Here is a 16,935-nt window from a genome sequence, read left to right as displayed (position 1 = left end):
TTAAAAGAGAGTTTGTTTTTCAGTTGGGTTACTATCAAAACCTTGTGTGACCTCTAAAACCTTATTATAAGTGAACCCTAACGATACGTAGGATTAGGAAGTTGTGAATGAAACAATAAATGAGATGCCAATTTGTGCCAATGTTACATGGGTGATAAAAAGTGTTAGATCATAGTATCAAAATTATTATAGTGCTTAAAGTAAAAGATTTAAGGCATGTGACATGTAGGTCTATTATTGTAAAACATGTGGATGAGGCCAATGTAAAATGTGAGAGAGCTTAGTTTTACAAAATTGACAAAAAAAACACATTAGCTTTTTCGTTGAATTGAGAACGATGATGATGGAAGAGGAGGATGGCATGCTAGCCAGGTACACCTCCGACGTTGGGGGTCGCTTTTGCCAGCACAGGAAGAGAAGAAAGAAGAACAGCAGCAGCAAGAACCACAAAGGAACACACACATCCCTACGCACACAGTACAACGAGGCCATCCCTATGCCCGCCTCATCACGCCATAGCCGGAGCACACAAAAGCAGCAGCTTTTTTTCTTTTTTCTTTTTGGTGCCCTTGCTTTTTTCTCCCCCTTTCTTCTAGCGAAACCCTAAGTCTTTCTTGCTAAGCTTTCTTGCTCGCGCCATATTGCCGCGGGCCTCTGCTTTGGCTGCGGCGATGAAGAAAACCGAGGCGCTGGTGCCTATCCCTTTCGGCGAGAATCGCTAGGGTCGGCTCAGCACATACCATCGAGGCAGGATTTGCAGAGAAACAGGAGAGCGAATCGGGAGAGAGCCTTGCGGCGCAACCCTAGTTCCGTTATGCCCGCATCATCTGGCGACAAAAGGTAAGGTCAGAGTTCACCTTGGGCTAGGGTTAGGGTTAGGGTTTTCCTGTTCTTATGAATATGCATTACACTCACATCATGTTTGGCTTTATCATAGCATTTCTCTTGCTTTCGAAACCTCATTGAAAATCCGCAGAGTGTTGCTTTCTGACTTTGCTCGAAAGACTCTGCATTCGTCTGAAATGGTCTTCTTAAACAGGATGGAACACAGGAGCACACAAAGTTTTTCAAGAAGTTCTTACTCCTATGAGAATCTCTTTAACCTAGATGTAAGATTAAAAGCCTCAAGCCTATCTGATTCAGTATGCTTTTAGTATGCATGTGAATTAAGAGGTCATGACAAGGCCTGGTTCGTGCTAATCATAGTTCTTAATTTTCTGGGAACCAGAAAGGAGGACTCCTTCAAGGAAAACTGCTAATGCGTTCTAACTCATATAATAAGCTGTGGTAGATGTTTGTATGTCCATGATGTTATGATTTTGATACTTGTTGTTTTTGGTGGTATGTAGTCTGTAGCTAGTTTTCAACTCCCTCTCAGGGACGACAGTTTTGGTGAAAATGTCCGTAGCAGAGGTATGGATGTAGCCATGTAAACACAAAGCGTTCTTATGTTGAGAGCCATCAAATTTTGCAGTAACTTCTGTTAAAAGCGTAGCACATTCGTGAATTCAGTGGCCATGGCAGGCGGTCAAAGGAGGTTGAACGAGTCTGCAAATGGAGGTAGTGCAAAAAGGCCAGCAGATGTTCAATCAGAGATGATTTTAAAAAGGAGAAGGGTGCAAGTGGAAGCAGAGGCCGGAAGTAACACATTGCAGCGAGAGGATGCAGACAGCAATGATGAGATCAACACAAATGGCATCAGCATATCTGAAGAGCATTACCGTGATATGCTAGGTGATCATTTGAAGAAATATAGGAGTGCTCAATTGCGAGAAGCTGTTGCAGCTCGGTTCCGTGCAACCACAAAGAAAAAGCCAGGGGAACCTTCTTTTCCTAGTGTCAACAGAAAGTCTCAGAAGCTGGAGCCTGGGAAAGAAGATCTCATGGGGGCCTCTTACACAGAGGGTAGGACAGTCCAACATTCAGACAATGGCTGGCAGGAGAATGAGACACCAGGTCTGCGAAGGTGCAGCATTTTCAATCTTCTTGATATCGGGGATGGAATTCTCTTGGAGGTACCACCTTTTTATGATCAGCTGGCTCCTATGCTTGGATTACCAGACCTCGAAGCACTAGAAATAGATGAGCGCGTTCTAAATGGGCAGCCGAGGATGGATGTTCTTGTTTCCATGGTGGCCTCTGATGCTTCAGCAAAGTTGTGGAAAGCTTCAGACCAGAGCAGAAGCTTCAAGCAAAGTCTTGGTCCTAAGAAGTTTCCCTTGAAAGTGCTTGAGTCAACGCCGAGCTCATCATCTTTGCTCCCTGAACAGCAGGAAATGCCTGGTACATGGAGGCACATTTTATCAGAGACGGGGGTTTCGATGCAATGCGAGGTGGAGATCATAAACAAGGGTGATGGATTTGAAGTAAGTGGCCTTTGTAATGTACGTGTGTGGTCATTTGATAAGCTTAATCTCCCTCTATATCAATAGGCTTCTGCATCTCTTTTAACCGACATTCTGTTTGCTGTATTTGTGGAACCATTTGTGGGCAGCTTGTTAAGAGGAGACTGCCTAAGAAGGTGGTGGATCCTGCTGTTGTCTTGAAAGAGGATAATGACAAGGTTGGAAAGTACTGGGCCAGCCTTGTGAGGAAGGATTTGCCTAGACATCATAGGAACTTTCTTGCCTATTACAGGAAACAGTCACTTGATGCCAAGAAGTTTGCCGAATGTTGTCAACGGGAGGTGAGTCTTTAAGGACATGCCGCAACCTGTTGTTTCTATTCATTGTAAAGTACATCTCACTGTTGTTTGGGATGCAGGTGAAATATCGGGGTCTGCGGTCACTGAAAGTAATGAAAGCTGCTCCAATGCGAATCAGGAAATTGGCAAGGGACATGGTTATCTTTTGGAAGAAAGTAGACAAAGAGCAGGTAATATGGAAGCACATGCTCTGTGCAATTGGTCTCTTCTGTTTTGTTTAAGTGAAAAAAAATCGCTTGTAAGTATCTGAGTCACGGTGGATTATGCCTAGAACTTTCAACTCAGCTGCTCATGGGTAACTAAGAACCATTATTATCTCCCATGTAGCAACATCTGCAATGGGGAGCACAGTTTGAATCACCCTAATTTTCACATACAATGGTTTTCAAGGAAGATCAAGGCTTTAGGAGCGCTTTGTGTTGTATAGATATAATTGTAATTTGATTTGCATCTACTTGGCCTAGTCAAGAGTATATTGCGTTAGCAGGAATCAAGGCTTGCACAAGATTGATTCTTTTGGTTCACCATTTTTATCAGGCAGAGGTGAGGAAAAAAGAAGAAAAAGAAGCGGCAGAGGCTTTGAAGCGGGAGGAAGAACTTCGTGAAGCAAGACGGCAGCAGCAGCGTCTGAATTTTCTACTCACACAAACGGAACTTTACAGTCATTTTATGCAGAATAAAACGGCAGGCTTGGGTTCTTCTCAGCCTACCTTGGGTTCTGAGTCAGCAAGTGAAGTTGGCCCGTTAGGGAATTTGCCAGGAGATGCTACTCTGAGCTTAGCTGAGGATGCAGCTGAAGAAGCTGCTTTGCAAGAGGAGGCCTTACGTGCAGCTCAAAGTGCAGCGTCTCAACAGAGAGAGAAGACTGATGCGTTTGATAATGAATGCTTCAAGCTTCGTGAGGACAAAGTGCATGATGGACATCTTGATGCTGCTTCAGACATTGACCTGCTTCATCCGTAAGTTTAGATATCGGCAGTTTTTGTGGGTGCTTAATGTTTCAATGTTTGCAAAGGAGTATATCAGTTTTCTCACTGATTTTTGCTTTTTGTTTGTGCCATGTGTTCAGGTCAACAATGCCAGTGACTTCTTCAGTCTTGCAGCCAATGCTTTTTGAAGGAATTTTGAAGGAATACCAGCTGAAAGGCTTGCAGTGGCTTGTGAATTGCTATGAGCAGGTATGCACGCACGTGTGCACACACACACACACACACTCACATGCATGCACGTATGCATGCAAAAGAGCCAGGGGGATCATTGAACAGCATATTGGTCCCCCAGAAAAAATTGATGTTATGTGCACTTGTTTCGAGGGTCAAATGCCCACAGTAGTTTTTCTAGCAATGTTCTTTTCTGCACCTTCTTGAGCTTCATAATGGGCTGTTTACACAGGGTCTCAATGGAATTCTAGCTGATGAGATGGGGCTAGGAAAGACAATCCAAGCCATGGCTTTTCTTGCACACCTTGCTGAGGTATGTAACTGCTGTTTTATGTGTGATGGCTTATTGCTGATGATGTAACACACTGCATATTTTGTACTTGTTTTTGTTTATTTGTATTTTCATGTAAGTGATCACATTTCTGCAGGAGAAGAACATTTGGGGACCCTTTCTGGTTGTAGCACCTGCATCGGTGCTAAATAACTGGGCAGATGAAGTAAACCGTTTTTGCCCAGAGTTTAAAATCTTGCCTTACTGGGGTGGACTTCAAGAGCGGACTGTGCTCAGAAAGAACATCAATCCCAAGCGTCTTTATAGAAGGCAGGAATCATTTGACTCAGTTCAAGTAAGTTTTTGCTGTGAAGAGCTTTAATATTGAAGTTCCTCTGTTTTCCATGAATGTAGGGATGCAGTTTTCCACATTCTTATCACAAGCTATCAGCTTTTGGTAACTGATGAAAAATATTTGAGGCGGGTGAAGTGGCAGTACATGGTGTTGGATGAAGCCCAGGCAATCAAGAGCTCAACCAGGTTTGTACAATATTGACAATGGGTTGTGGAGTATTCGTCTTGCATCCTTGTTTTTATGTCAATAGCACCGATTCTCGGTGGATGATGCTCGCTATTGCGTGGTTTCAGCACCCTTTAAACATACACGAAGGAATTAAGGTTTGTATTAAAGGGATCCCTTAACCAGCTTTAGCTTGTAAGAATCTCAACATACAGCTAGCTTCCAACTCCAATCAGGGAGGGGATTTTCTAGCTTACTGTTAGGATAAGGCATACCTGGAACCCTCCTTAGGTCAAGATATCCCGTCTGAGAATCGTGATAGAATCCAGCTAGTGACTCACCTTCCAGCTATAGGTTTCGACCAGAACCACCCTGGAGCTTGAGGTCTAGATTGCCTTGAGTCAGCCCGGCTATGGCAATGGGCCTTGGTGTCCCATTCCACCAAGACATACTCTTCCTTGAGCTACTTGTGGTTTTGAGGATCCATGCTTTTGGCAGATGGCTCTACCGGTGGGTTCCTCCATGGTTTCTAGGTACTCTTTTATAGACTAGCCTTGGTTCACAACTTAAAAAGGCATAGAACATGCAAGAAAATAAATGGCAAATAAATTGGCCAAAGAAGTTTTGGATTCATACATAAAATGGAAAACGTACTGAACTCATGTTGCCCTTGAAAAGGTGTTCTTGAGTCTATAGAATCCTATCCTATGATCCAGCCCCTACACGATTGAGATAACCAACAATGAGCTATGTGCCGCCTTATATAGGCCTTGGAAGGACATGTGGACTGGCCGACCTGCTGTTGGCTAGGTCCTTGGACATAAAATAATCCTTTGCTGTCGACAACACCTGCTAGATCTCCTATCTGTTGGTGGAAGGAACTTGGTTCATCCCATCGTCTTCCATGCCTTAGCACATCCCCTTTTGCTAAACTTGATTACGGGATTCCAACTTTTGACCCTGGATGACTGTCATCATCCCTTTGTCTCCAGATGACTGTCATCATCCCTTTGTCTCCACATGGACTTACTCCTCTTCTATAGGCAGCTGCGTGGGGCTGCACTCCCCTCTACAGGCGGCTGCATGGGGTTGCACCTCCCTTCCATAGGCGGCTACAGGTGGCTCTGCACCTCCTAGGTGGCTACACCTTCTACACAGGCAGCTCCTCCTCCTCCTCCTCGACAGGCTGCTGCGCCCTGGTGTCCCTCTCAAGTAGCTGCACACAGACACCTCGGGTATCTGTCTTCCATTTGCGAGCTACAAGTAAGTGAATTCAGATTTAAGTAAAGAACTTTGTTGTAAATCTGATAAAGGATTCTCTCTACCGCTAACACCTGTTCGGTGCCGGGTAGTCCAAGCTTTTGGAGAACCACGGTCCAAAGGTGCCGAGATCGGGAGATCCAGGCGTTAGTACGGGAGCGCCTGTTTGTGCGTGGCCTTGGAACACCAGTGGGGGCTCTCCGCGGATTCCAATGAAGGCACAGGACCGTAGAGACTGGACCACTCAAGTGGTCGCTCTCCTTCGAACATCTACTTCGAGCCTCTTGTTTGGTACTGTATTCATTTCAGTTGTACATGGACATCATCTGGTTCATTGAACCCATGGAGCATTGTATTTGTTAAATACTCCCAATAATATATTATATATTGAGGAGGCGGTCGGCCCGTTCCGGCCCCAGTGCTGGTGTCCATCTATCAACATTTCATTTCATTTCAATTTTCAGTTGTTATTAAGTTGTCCATTTCAAATTGTGATATTAAGTTGTGCTATTACGTGTGTCCAATGGAGTCTATTCCCACTTGACGGGATCGGTTTCAGGATCCATCGTCAACTTTTTCAAGAAGGCGAGCCTGTGGGTCGACACATTTAATACTATGGCTGGAACTGGTGCGGAGATGAAGGATTTATCTTTAGAAGAGGACGACTACTTTGAAGAAGATGAGGAAAGCGAGCAAGAAATCTCTCTCGATATGCCAGAATTTGAAGACGATGATGCCACCTATGAAGCAAAGATGCAGAGCTTGATGGAGGGATTAATGGAACTCGCAAAGGACTCACGTTTTTCACAAAACTTCAAAGTTGATTCTAAACCGTATGAGAAGAAAGCTAAGCCTCAACATTTGGCTCCCATCTACCCAAATTTTCAGCCATACCCTGATTCTCCTTCTTCTTTTCCCCCAACAAATGAAGAAAAGAAAGAACTTATAGTTGCCAACAAATGTTTCTATTGTGGAGAAGAGGGACATCGCTACTATAGGTTTCGGAAGAGAGCACTTAAAAATGCAGATGACTCATAGGAAGAGCCTGAAGCAAAGAAGCAAAAACCGTCTGCTGGACTGGTACCTGACTTGATAGGGTTGAAGCAAGGGGACGCATCTTCAGAGTTGTGCAGAGCATGGGGAAGACTTCGAGATTAGGAGGTTTTGATCTTTTTCGATCCTGGGGCTCGTGCAAACTTCATCACCCCCGAGCTTGCGTCAAAGTTGGGCATCAAACCAAAAGAGATGAGTGTGTTGCATGAGGCTACTTTGGCTTGCCCTGGACATACGGTTGAGGTTACGCCGATCATTGGGAACTGCGTTTGAGTGTGCAGACTTACACGGACAGAGAGGATGATTTCTACATTATGCCGTTGGAGGGTTGTGATGTTTTGTTGGGTATGCCTTGGTGCCATAAAGTACCTTTTGTGGTATAGTGTGATGCATGTGGGAATAGCATTGGAGCTGTTCTTATGCAGGATGGACATGTTATTGCTTATGAGAGTAGAACTTTGTCACTAGTAGAAAGGAATCTACAAGTATATGAGAAGGAGCTTCTTGCGGTTATTCATGCTCTTTCTACTTGGAAGCATTACCTTCTTGGGATTGATTTCATTGTTCAGAGTGATTATCAGACTCTACGATACTTCCTTGTTGGTGTTGGACTCACACACTCACACACACACAAACCTGCACATTAGGGTTAGGTGCAGGATGGAGAAGCTCACACAGAAATGAGAGAGAGAGAGAGAGAGAGCCAAAAGTGTGGTAGCCACAAAATGCAAGTCAACCCTTGCATGTGTGTCACATCCATATAATATAGAAGTACAAAATATTATATGTAGAGTGTCCTTTCAACACTTGATATCCAAGGGGAAAAACCACATGGAAAAAAGTGCCCTTGGTTAAGCCTTGTTCACACAGCACTGCCATAAGTGAGCATATGCCTACAAATCCCCCCTGTAGTGGAAGTGTGAACCTGTACAAGGTAGCAGATCACTCTCTGTATGAGAGTAAGCCCAAAGCTTTGCGGAAAGCTTCAAACTTTTCTTGAGGTAAAGCCTTTGTGAATAGATCTGCAACATTATCATGTGTAGGGCAGTAAGATAAACTGATCTCCCTTGCATGTAACCTTTCTCTGACATAGTGATAATGAATCTCAATGTGCTTGGTACGTGCATGAAATACTGGATTACGGCCATAGCACTCTGGCTATCAGTGAGAATGGTGGTGGGTGCCTGCTGACACTCACGAAGATCAGCCAATAATCTCCTCAACCATACACAATCTACTGCAGGTGTGAAGATTGCCCTGTACTCAGCCTCACAAGTAGATGTGGCAATAGTGGGTTGCTTTTTACTCAACCAAGATATGCATGAACTGCCAAGAAAAAAACAATTCCCACTGGTGGATTGCCTGGTATCATAATCACCAGTCCAATTTGAATCACTGTATGCATAAAGCTGCAAGCTATCCCCCCCCCCCCCCCCCCCCCCCAAACCAAGATCCAGGGTATCCTGAAGATAACGAAAAATGCGTTTGACTGCTTGCCAATGCTTTGTGCCTGGGCTGTGCATGAATTTGCTCAACAAAGACACCCCAAAAGATATGTGTGGCCTCGTGTTACACAAGTAAATGAGACATCCCGCTGTAAATGCCGGCCTCAAAAGGCTCTCCAATATCATGCATAGTAAGCCGTACACCTGGTTCTATTGGAGTAGAAATGGACTTACATTCATCCATGTGAAACCTTTTTAGTAAACTTTTTATGTACTTAGTTTGCCAAATAACAATGCCATCATCTGTATGCATAAACTGTATGCCGAGATAGTAGTGTAAAGGCCCCAAATCTGACATCAAATTCAGCTTTGAAATCTGAAATTTGTGCTTTGCTAGTACCTGTAATGAGCATGTCATCTACATACAAGATGACTATGAGAATATCGGCACCGGTTTTCTTCACATACAATGTGCTTTCAGCTGGACTATTCACATAACCTTGGTTGGTTAGATGAGCATGTATTTTATCATACCAAGCTCTTGGAGCTTGCTTTAACCCATACAATGCTTTTTGTAACCTGCATACTTTATGTTCCTCACCAGGAACTACAAAACCAATGGGCTGATTTACATATACTTCCTCCTGTAAATCCCCATTTAAGAATGCAGTTTTGATGTCCAATTGATGCACTTTCCATCTTTTATGTGCAGCCAATGCAATCACTGATCTTATTGTGGTCATTCTTGAAGTAGGAGCAAAAGTCTCCTCATAATCTATTCCCTTTTTCTGGGAGTAGCCTTTAGCCACAAGTCTTGCTTTGTACCTGTCAATAGTACCATCAGACTTCCTTTTGACTTTGTACACCCACTTTGTTCCAATGACATGCTTGCCTTTAGGCAATTCCACAAGATCCCAAGTATTGTTCTTCATGATAGAAGAGATTTCATCTTGCATAGCTTGCACCCAATGCTCATTGTCATGTGCTTCTTCATAAGAAGAAGGCTCTTTTGAATCAAAGAGACCACCCATGGCTAATGCAGACTCCCCACGATGTATATTCAATGCATGGCTGGAACTAGCTCTTGTTCTACCTGTGAGTGGAGCTGCAAGTTTGCTTTCTTGCAAAGTTTTCATCAACCATCTTGGCACTGACTTGGCTGTGTCTATGGCTGTTTGCTCTTCCCTGACAAGATCTTCTAGTTCTTCCATAGAAGGGGGCTGAATGGCTGGCTGTTCCACATGTTCTACATGAGGATTTTCTTGTGTAGGGGCTGGTTGATCTGAATCCCCCCTAATTGCAATGGGTAATAGTCCAGTAAACATGTCCTGTATGCCTGTATCATTACTTTTATACAAGCTGTACATGGGCTGTTCTGAATTTTCAACAAATACCACATCTCTACTGACAAAAATCCTTCGTGTTGTTGGATTATAAAGACGGTATCCCTTGCTCTCATTGTTGTAGCCCACAAAAATGCATTTCATTGCTTTGTCATCTAGCTTTGTTCGGAGTTGTTCTGGCACATGTGCAGCATATAATCCACTGTTGGCTTTCAGCTATACCGAGCCTCAAATGGTGTTATGGTTTTCAAAGCTTTTGTTGGACACCTGTTCAACACATGAGTTGCACACATTATAGCTTCCATCCAAAAATTGTGAGGCAAGCATATAATCCTTGAATGCATTTGACATGTATTCTCCATCTCTATCTGAGCGGAGTGTTTGGACTTTACATCCACACATATTTTCAGCCATTGCTACAAAGTGTTGAAAGCATGCAAAAACCTCTGCTTTCGCTTTCAAAGGGTAAACCCAAGCAAACTTGGAGTAGTCATCAATGAATGTGACGAAGTAAAGATGCCCCCCTATGGATGGTGTCCGCATTGGACCACATACATCACTATGTATGAGCTGTAATTTACTTTCAGCTCTAACAGCTCCATCTTTGGGGAATGGTTTTCGTTGCATCTTTCCCAAAATACACCCCTCACATACATGTCTTGGTGGAGACTCAAGAGGCGGCATATTATCAACCATATGATGCTTCTGCAAAAGCATCAAACTTCAAAAATTTACATGTCCAAAACGAGCATGTCATAGCTCTGCATCATGCATAGCAGGAGTGTGGGCAGCCACTGTATTTGCATCATAAGTACGCTTGTCATAGCTGTCCAGCTTATACAAGCCTTTGTATCGTGTTCCAGAAGTGACTATTTCATAACCCTTTGATGGGTCTTGTACTAAACACTTCCCATCTTCAAATTCAACCTTTAAACCTTGGTCGTTTATGGTTGAGACAGAGAGCAGATTTTTCTTTATGCTTGGAACATACAATACATTTTTCATACATATATTAGCACCATTGGCTGCAATAAGTATGACATTGCCAATTCCCTTTACTGGATATGTGGTATGATCTGCACATGATACAGTGCGGCCATTTGAAGCATAAACCAAGTGCTGAAATACATCTTTGCATTAAGTGATGTGGCTTGAAGCACCACTATCAAAATACCATGATACATCCTGTCTGTCAGATGCGATGCAAGACATATCATTGTCTGAAGCACTTGGTGTGTGGCTAGTGCATGTGACCAAAAAAGTGTACTCTTCCTGAATTACATTAGTTGATTGCTGTGCTTTGTCATCAGAAGAGTCTGCTACTGCATTGCTTGCTTCTTTCCTTTTCTCTTTTGCAATCCGCTTCCTACATTCACTGATGTAGTGTCCAGGCTTATGACAGTAGTGACATTTGCCCTTCTTTTTGGGCTTGTTTGCATCCCCTTTGTCAGACTTTTCACCACCAGTAGAGGGCTATCCATGACCAGCCTTGCTAGACTGTTGTCCCCCATGCTTAAAGCTCTTTGCTTTACCCTTATCCTTGGCTGTAAATGTCTTGTCTCCACCACGGTTGCTCGATAAGTTTGCTCTTGTTTGCTCTTCCTGCAAGAGTAAACCCAGCAGCTCTTCAAAAGTGACGGGATCACCACCTCCTATCATAGAGAGGTTGAGAGAGGTATGAAAGCCCAAGTAGGAAGGTGGTAAAGAATGAAGAGTGTTGGTGACCTGTCTGGGATAACCTCATCAATGTTGAGCAATTGTTCCTGTAAATCTTTCACTTTGGTGAGATGATCTGCCATGGAGTCACCCTCATCCATAGAAAGAAGATCCAATTGCCTCTTCAAGTAGGCAACTCTTGGCTCGTTGCGTACCTAATACATTGCTTTCAGTGTGTCCCATGCAAGCTTCGATGTCTTGCAAGAACGAATGTGCGGAATAATAGTCCTTTTCACTGAAAGGGCTATCAATGACATGGCCTGTGCATCCCTTGAGTCCCATCTCTTCTGCTCGTGTGGGAGCAGGTTCTACTTCAGGAGCTCTTTGAGCACCTCCCCTTTGAGGCATGGCTGGCTGTATGGTAAGTGGGCGCGTGTCATGACCACACACGATGCCCCAAAGCCCTTTGGCTACCAGCAAATTACGGATCATGAAACTCTAGAGGGAGTAGTTAGATCCATCCAACTTGTCCTCCTAGGTGAGCACACCAAATACATCTGTAGCATTTTGAGCCATGTCAACAAAATATACCTGCAGGCAAACCAAGCACCAATGTGCACTGCCAGGCAACCAAATGTCCTATGCAAATGTTTGTCTGCAAACTGAAGCAAGTGTAAACTTGCACCAAATTGTCCAATTACACACAATGTGTATACATATGCGACAAATCACAGCTGTAATGCCCAATTACATGCTCCAATCTGAAGAGGTCTGCTCTGAAGCGAGCCAGTCGCTCCACACCCTCTCTGTGAAACTGAGCTCTGATCTTTGTCATCTCTCTCTGGTATAGGTGTGGTGTCCGAAAGCCAGGTGTCCTCTGTCTCTTGTGGGCTCTGAGTGTCTCTGCTCTCTGGAGAGTAATTCTTTGCTGTGTAGGGGCTGGGAGTGGGGTGGATCTCTCAAAAAATGTAGTAATCTGTGTCTGTCGTCCCCCCTCTGGAGCTGTCTGAGCCTGTAATGATGTCTCTCTGTGACGCTGTATGTCTAGAATGAATCTCCCCAGTATGCGCTGGTCTGCTGCCTCAAAGATCTGGCGTAGGGAATGTGGCTCTCTGAATAAAATGGGATATCTCTCTCTGATGGCTGTATATGCTCTGCATCTGCATACATAATGCTCCTCACTCTCCACCTCCTCGCTGCACAATCTGCATACCCTCTCCTCCCAGGGGATCCGTGCTGCTCTGCTAGTCTCGATCTCCAATCGATGTGATGAGACTCTAAGCTGACCAATAGCTACTTGGGAGCCATGTGGTAAAAAGCCCTCCATGTATCTAGGCCTCTCTATAAATCCATCATCAGTGATACTCATGAAGTGATCTCTATAGTATAGCATCTTCGGTGGAAGAGGCTGTGTAGGCGATGTATAGAGCTGCCATAGGTCCTGTCTCAATACTTTGTTCCTCTCACTATGAGAGAGACGGATATGTGGTGCATCCCTGTCATACTAGAATGGTGGTAGATGATCCATGTCTAGGCCATGTTGTGAGAACCAATGTGTGACCTGTGCATACCATGATCCTCTGCCTCCTGCCTCAGCCAGCTGGCTAGATGCCTCAAAAGCTCTGTATGACAATTTGTCCCGTGGCATCTCTTTGAATCTGTCTAGGAGGCATATAGTCTTGAATATGGCCTACCATCATAGGAGGCGCAACAAACTGTGCTTGGATAATGTGATGAGGTACTGACGGTTTGCTGCGTATCATGCGTGCCATCATGAGGGCCTGTGGTCTCTCTATCTGTGTCCACCAATGGGTAGCAAGGCCTGGCGCCCATACCGCTGCTCCATACATCAGTGCCGGTGTGACTAATGTGTCAAATAGCCACCCCTTCATCCGGGGCTCCTGAAAATGCGCCTGGTGGCACTGTCTGCACTGTCTTTCTAGCATAGCCAATGCTGCATATCCTCCTGTCAATCTGGCTCTGGCTGCTGAACCCATGGTGAAGCGCGTGGCTGCTGCAGAGAAGGTAATCCCTAGGTATACGAATGATGTCGCCACCTCCACCTGGCGTCCTGCGAGAGTGAATGTCAACTGACTCTTGCCGTGTCTCGATGTATGAAAGACCATAACCTTGGTTTTCCCAAGGTTCACAGTAAGACCCCTCTGTGTGCAGAAATCATCGAGTGCATGTAGATGGTGTTGTAGACCTCCTAGAGACTCAGATACTAATACAATATCATCAGCATAAAGCATAATATGTACTGAGGTACCTGCTAGATCAACTCCATCTCTGCCTCCCCGTGTAATGAAGTCAGCCACCTCATCAATGTATAACCCAAATAGCGTGGGGTAAAGTGGGCATCCTTGCTTCACACCAATGGTGCTAGCAATAGTCTCGGACATACCTCCTGGGCATCTGACTCGCCCAAAAACCTGCTCATATAATGCATAGATGCCCCATGTCATATCTGCTGGTATGCCAAGAGACTACATGCGCTGAAAGAGCCTCTCTTGTGGTACTGTGTCAAATGCCTTGCGGAAATCCACAAAGCAGCAATAGAGCTTTCTCTTCCTCACTCTGGCCTGATCAATCATACATCTCAACGTGAATACATGGTCAGTGGTAGAGAAAGCTCTCCTGAAGCCTGCCTGCCCTGATGAGCGTAAACCTGCTCGCTCAGCATATAAGCTAAGCTCTTGCTCCAACACTGCACCATAGAGTTTGGCCAACACGTGGCCAACCATAACCGTCCTGTAGTTGCTCGGATCGAGCATATCCCCTGTTTTGTGGATCGCCACAATGGTGTGCATCGTCCACTCCGCAGGCAAACCCTCTGCTAGTGCCTTGTTAAACAGGTGTGCAAGAAAAGGAGCCAAAGAATCTACTGCATATATGAGATGCTCACCCTGTAGGCCCATATGGTCGGCGGCCCGTCCATGCTGTAGGCGGCGGATAGCTTCCTTTACCATCGAGTGGGTAAAGAAGCTAGCTGTGGTAGGTCGAGGCTCTTGTGGGGCTGAGGTATAGGTGGCTGTTGTGGGGCGTGGTATAGGCCCTCTGCATATGTGTGCCATGTCTGTGGGTCTGCAATGGGTGTCGGTGTCCGGGGCTCTTTGAAGTGCCGCCATGAGATAGGGCTATCTCTACTCATGAAGAAATGGAAGATCTCTAGCTCCTGTATCTCTACGAAGGCCCGCCTTTTGCGGTGAGTCAGTCTCCTCATCTCTCTCCTTGACTCCTGCTCTGTGATGGCTCCCAAGGCTCTCTATATGCGAAGCCGTATAGGGCTCTGCACTCGTCATCATACCATCTGTTCTGGGGCATAGTCCCAGATCTCGCAGGCTCTCCTGAGTGGACACGATGTGGGAAGCTCTGTAATGCGGTCGTGTGTAGGAGTGATGCCAGCTGGGTTGTAATGGTATCCATAGGTGCCAGGGGATCCATGAGTAGGAGCCCATTCTCTACTCTGCCAGTGTATATGTCTGCCATGTCATGTGTGAAGTAGATGGTAGTGTGTCAACATGGTAAGAGAAAAAAACCCAAAAACACATACATGCACATGTACATACATATGAGCATGCACACACATGTACTCACACACTGTACATGTATTTGTACCCACACGTGTACAATCTTACATATGCATATACAGAGTAAAACATGATTAGTGAATGCTAAACATGCTTAAAACATAATTGCAATGCTTAAGAAAAGAGGTAAAATACTCAGTCCTGTAACATACCCCCCTCTTAAAACAAAGCTATCGTCCTCGATTGTTCAATCAAAGGATCTGCCATACTGAAACAAAACCTAAGAGACCAATGAGAAAGCTATGTCCTGCCAATTGAAACAGAACATCTGAATAACATAAATGAAGAGCATCCACCTCGTGAATAGTCGTGTCCCCCTGTATGCTTTACCTGCTCTGCTCATGGCCATCCCACAGGACCCACGATCAGCAATACATCATGAACATGAGTAAATATTGATGCATATCAAATGAAAGTCTAGAATAGGCATCCCCATTCTCTCAAAAAGATCCGTATATCCATGAATCAAACCATGTGACTAGTACACATATATCATAGAAGTCCCATAGGCAGATATACTGTCAGTTCAGTATCTCGGGTGTGCTGAATAAGAACATCAAGCGACTTCTAGATCTCATCCAAGTGAACTCTATGACAAGGGAGCGGAGTCACCCCCCTCTTGAGTAACAGGTAGTACTCTAGAATCCACAGCTGAACCTATTGAAGCACTTTCTAAGGTAGGCTCCAAACCAAAAGCTTCGAGGTAAAGTTTTAGTATCCTCGGTGAATCTGCCAAGTCACACTCCTCCATCCACTTCGAATCCATGGGTGAATAGTTCACAAACTTCACCAAATATCGACATGAAACTTTTCCTCTGACTTTTCTTTCTTTATGTGTCAAAATCTGTTCCGGTTGAAGAATCTCATCTAATTCTTTGACTTCTGGTTGTGGCTCATCAACCTGATCTGAGGGTACTTCCACCTCTGAAAGGTTTAAGAAGACTCACATGGAATGCATTATGAATCCTCCAATGATCCGGTAACTGAAGACGATAAGAAACATCACTCATCTTCTCAATCACCTGTAAAGGCCCATAGTAATACACAGTTTAGGATATAAGCATTGTTTACCCTTCATTTTCCTGAGTCTAGCCTTCTCAAATCTCAAAAGCATCCGATCACCCAATTCAAAAACCAATGATCGACGGTGAAGGTTTGCTGCTTTCCTCTGTTTCTCTTGAGTCCTTTGAAGAGCCAACTTCACCTTCTTGTAAGCCTCATCCATATTCTCCACAAAACGATCTACCTCAAAGATCTTATCTTTTGTATGTAGGATCGGAGGTACTTTCTTCCCGCCTTCCACAATCTCAAAAGGTGCCTTACCTGTCGAAGTGTGAATGATGTTGTTGTAAGCAAACTCTACCAAAGGAAGATACTTTTTCCACTACTCCTTATGATCTGAAACATAACACTTTAGAAGATCCAATACAACTGAGTTGGCAAACTCTTCCCGCCTTCCACAATCTCAAAAGGTGCCTTACCTGTCGAAGTGTGAATGATGATGTTGTAAGCAAACTCTACCAAAGGAAGATACTTTTCCCACTACTCCTTATGATCTGAAACATAACACTTTAGAAGATCCAATACAACTGAGTTGGCAATTTCCGATTGCACGTCTGTTTGTGGATGAAAAGACAATGAGAACTTCAACGAAGTCTTCATGTTCTCAAACAATGCTCTCCAAAATAAACCCGTCATTCGAGAATCTCAGTCACTAACAATAGATGTGGGCATCCCATGGTACTTGAAGATATTTGTCAAAAATATTCTCACCATTTGCTCTGCATTAATCTTCTTCCTGACTGGAATGAAACGGGCCTACTTGCTGAAACGATCACAATAGTCCAGATGCCATCATTCCCACTCTTTGTCCTAGGAACATCAAAGATAAAATCCATAGCAATACTCTCCCACGGTCTATATGGAATAGGCA

At 44.4% G+C, this 16,935-nt stretch overlaps 1 protein-coding gene across 5 annotated transcripts in view; it reads left to right on the top strand.

The window, feature by feature from the left end:
* The first annotated feature begins 325 nt into the window (after positions 1-325).
* LOC147612157 (chromatin-remodeling ATPase INO80-like) overlaps positions 326-16,935 on the top strand; it is a 46,268-nt gene continuing 29,658 nt past the window's right edge. The window contains exons 1-11 of one of the 5 annotated variants that reach the window (XM_086784027.1): positions 326-840; positions 1,040-1,109; positions 1,350-1,413; positions 1,513-2,366; positions 2,495-2,686; positions 2,764-2,874; positions 3,242-3,663; positions 3,774-3,882; positions 4,097-4,177; positions 4,293-4,465; positions 4,550-4,675. In XM_086784027.1, the coding sequence (XP_086640153.1) occupies positions 815-840; positions 1,040-1,109; positions 1,350-1,413; positions 1,513-2,366; positions 2,495-2,686; positions 2,764-2,874; positions 3,242-3,663; positions 3,774-3,882; positions 4,097-4,177; positions 4,293-4,465; positions 4,550-4,675 (2,228 nt within the window). In that variant the 5' untranslated portion in view covers positions 326-814. Of the gene's footprint in view, positions 841-1,039; positions 1,110-1,349; positions 1,414-1,474; positions 2,367-2,494; positions 2,687-2,763; positions 2,875-3,241; positions 3,664-3,773; positions 3,883-4,096; positions 4,178-4,292; positions 4,466-4,549; positions 4,676-16,935 lie in introns of all 5 variants that reach the window. The other 4 variants (XM_086784028.1, XM_086784031.1, XM_086784029.1 and 1 more) reach the window with 4 other exon arrangements.

The sequence above is a fragment of the Cibotium barometz genome, chromosome 46 (assembly GCF_041138505.1).
Source record: "Cibotium barometz isolate CiBa-2024 chromosome 46, ASM4113850v1, whole genome shotgun sequence".
Taxonomy (NCBI): Eukaryota; Viridiplantae; Streptophyta; class Polypodiopsida; order Cyatheales; family Cibotiaceae; genus Cibotium; species Cibotium barometz.
This window is presented reverse-complemented; position numbering and strand designations above follow the sequence as displayed.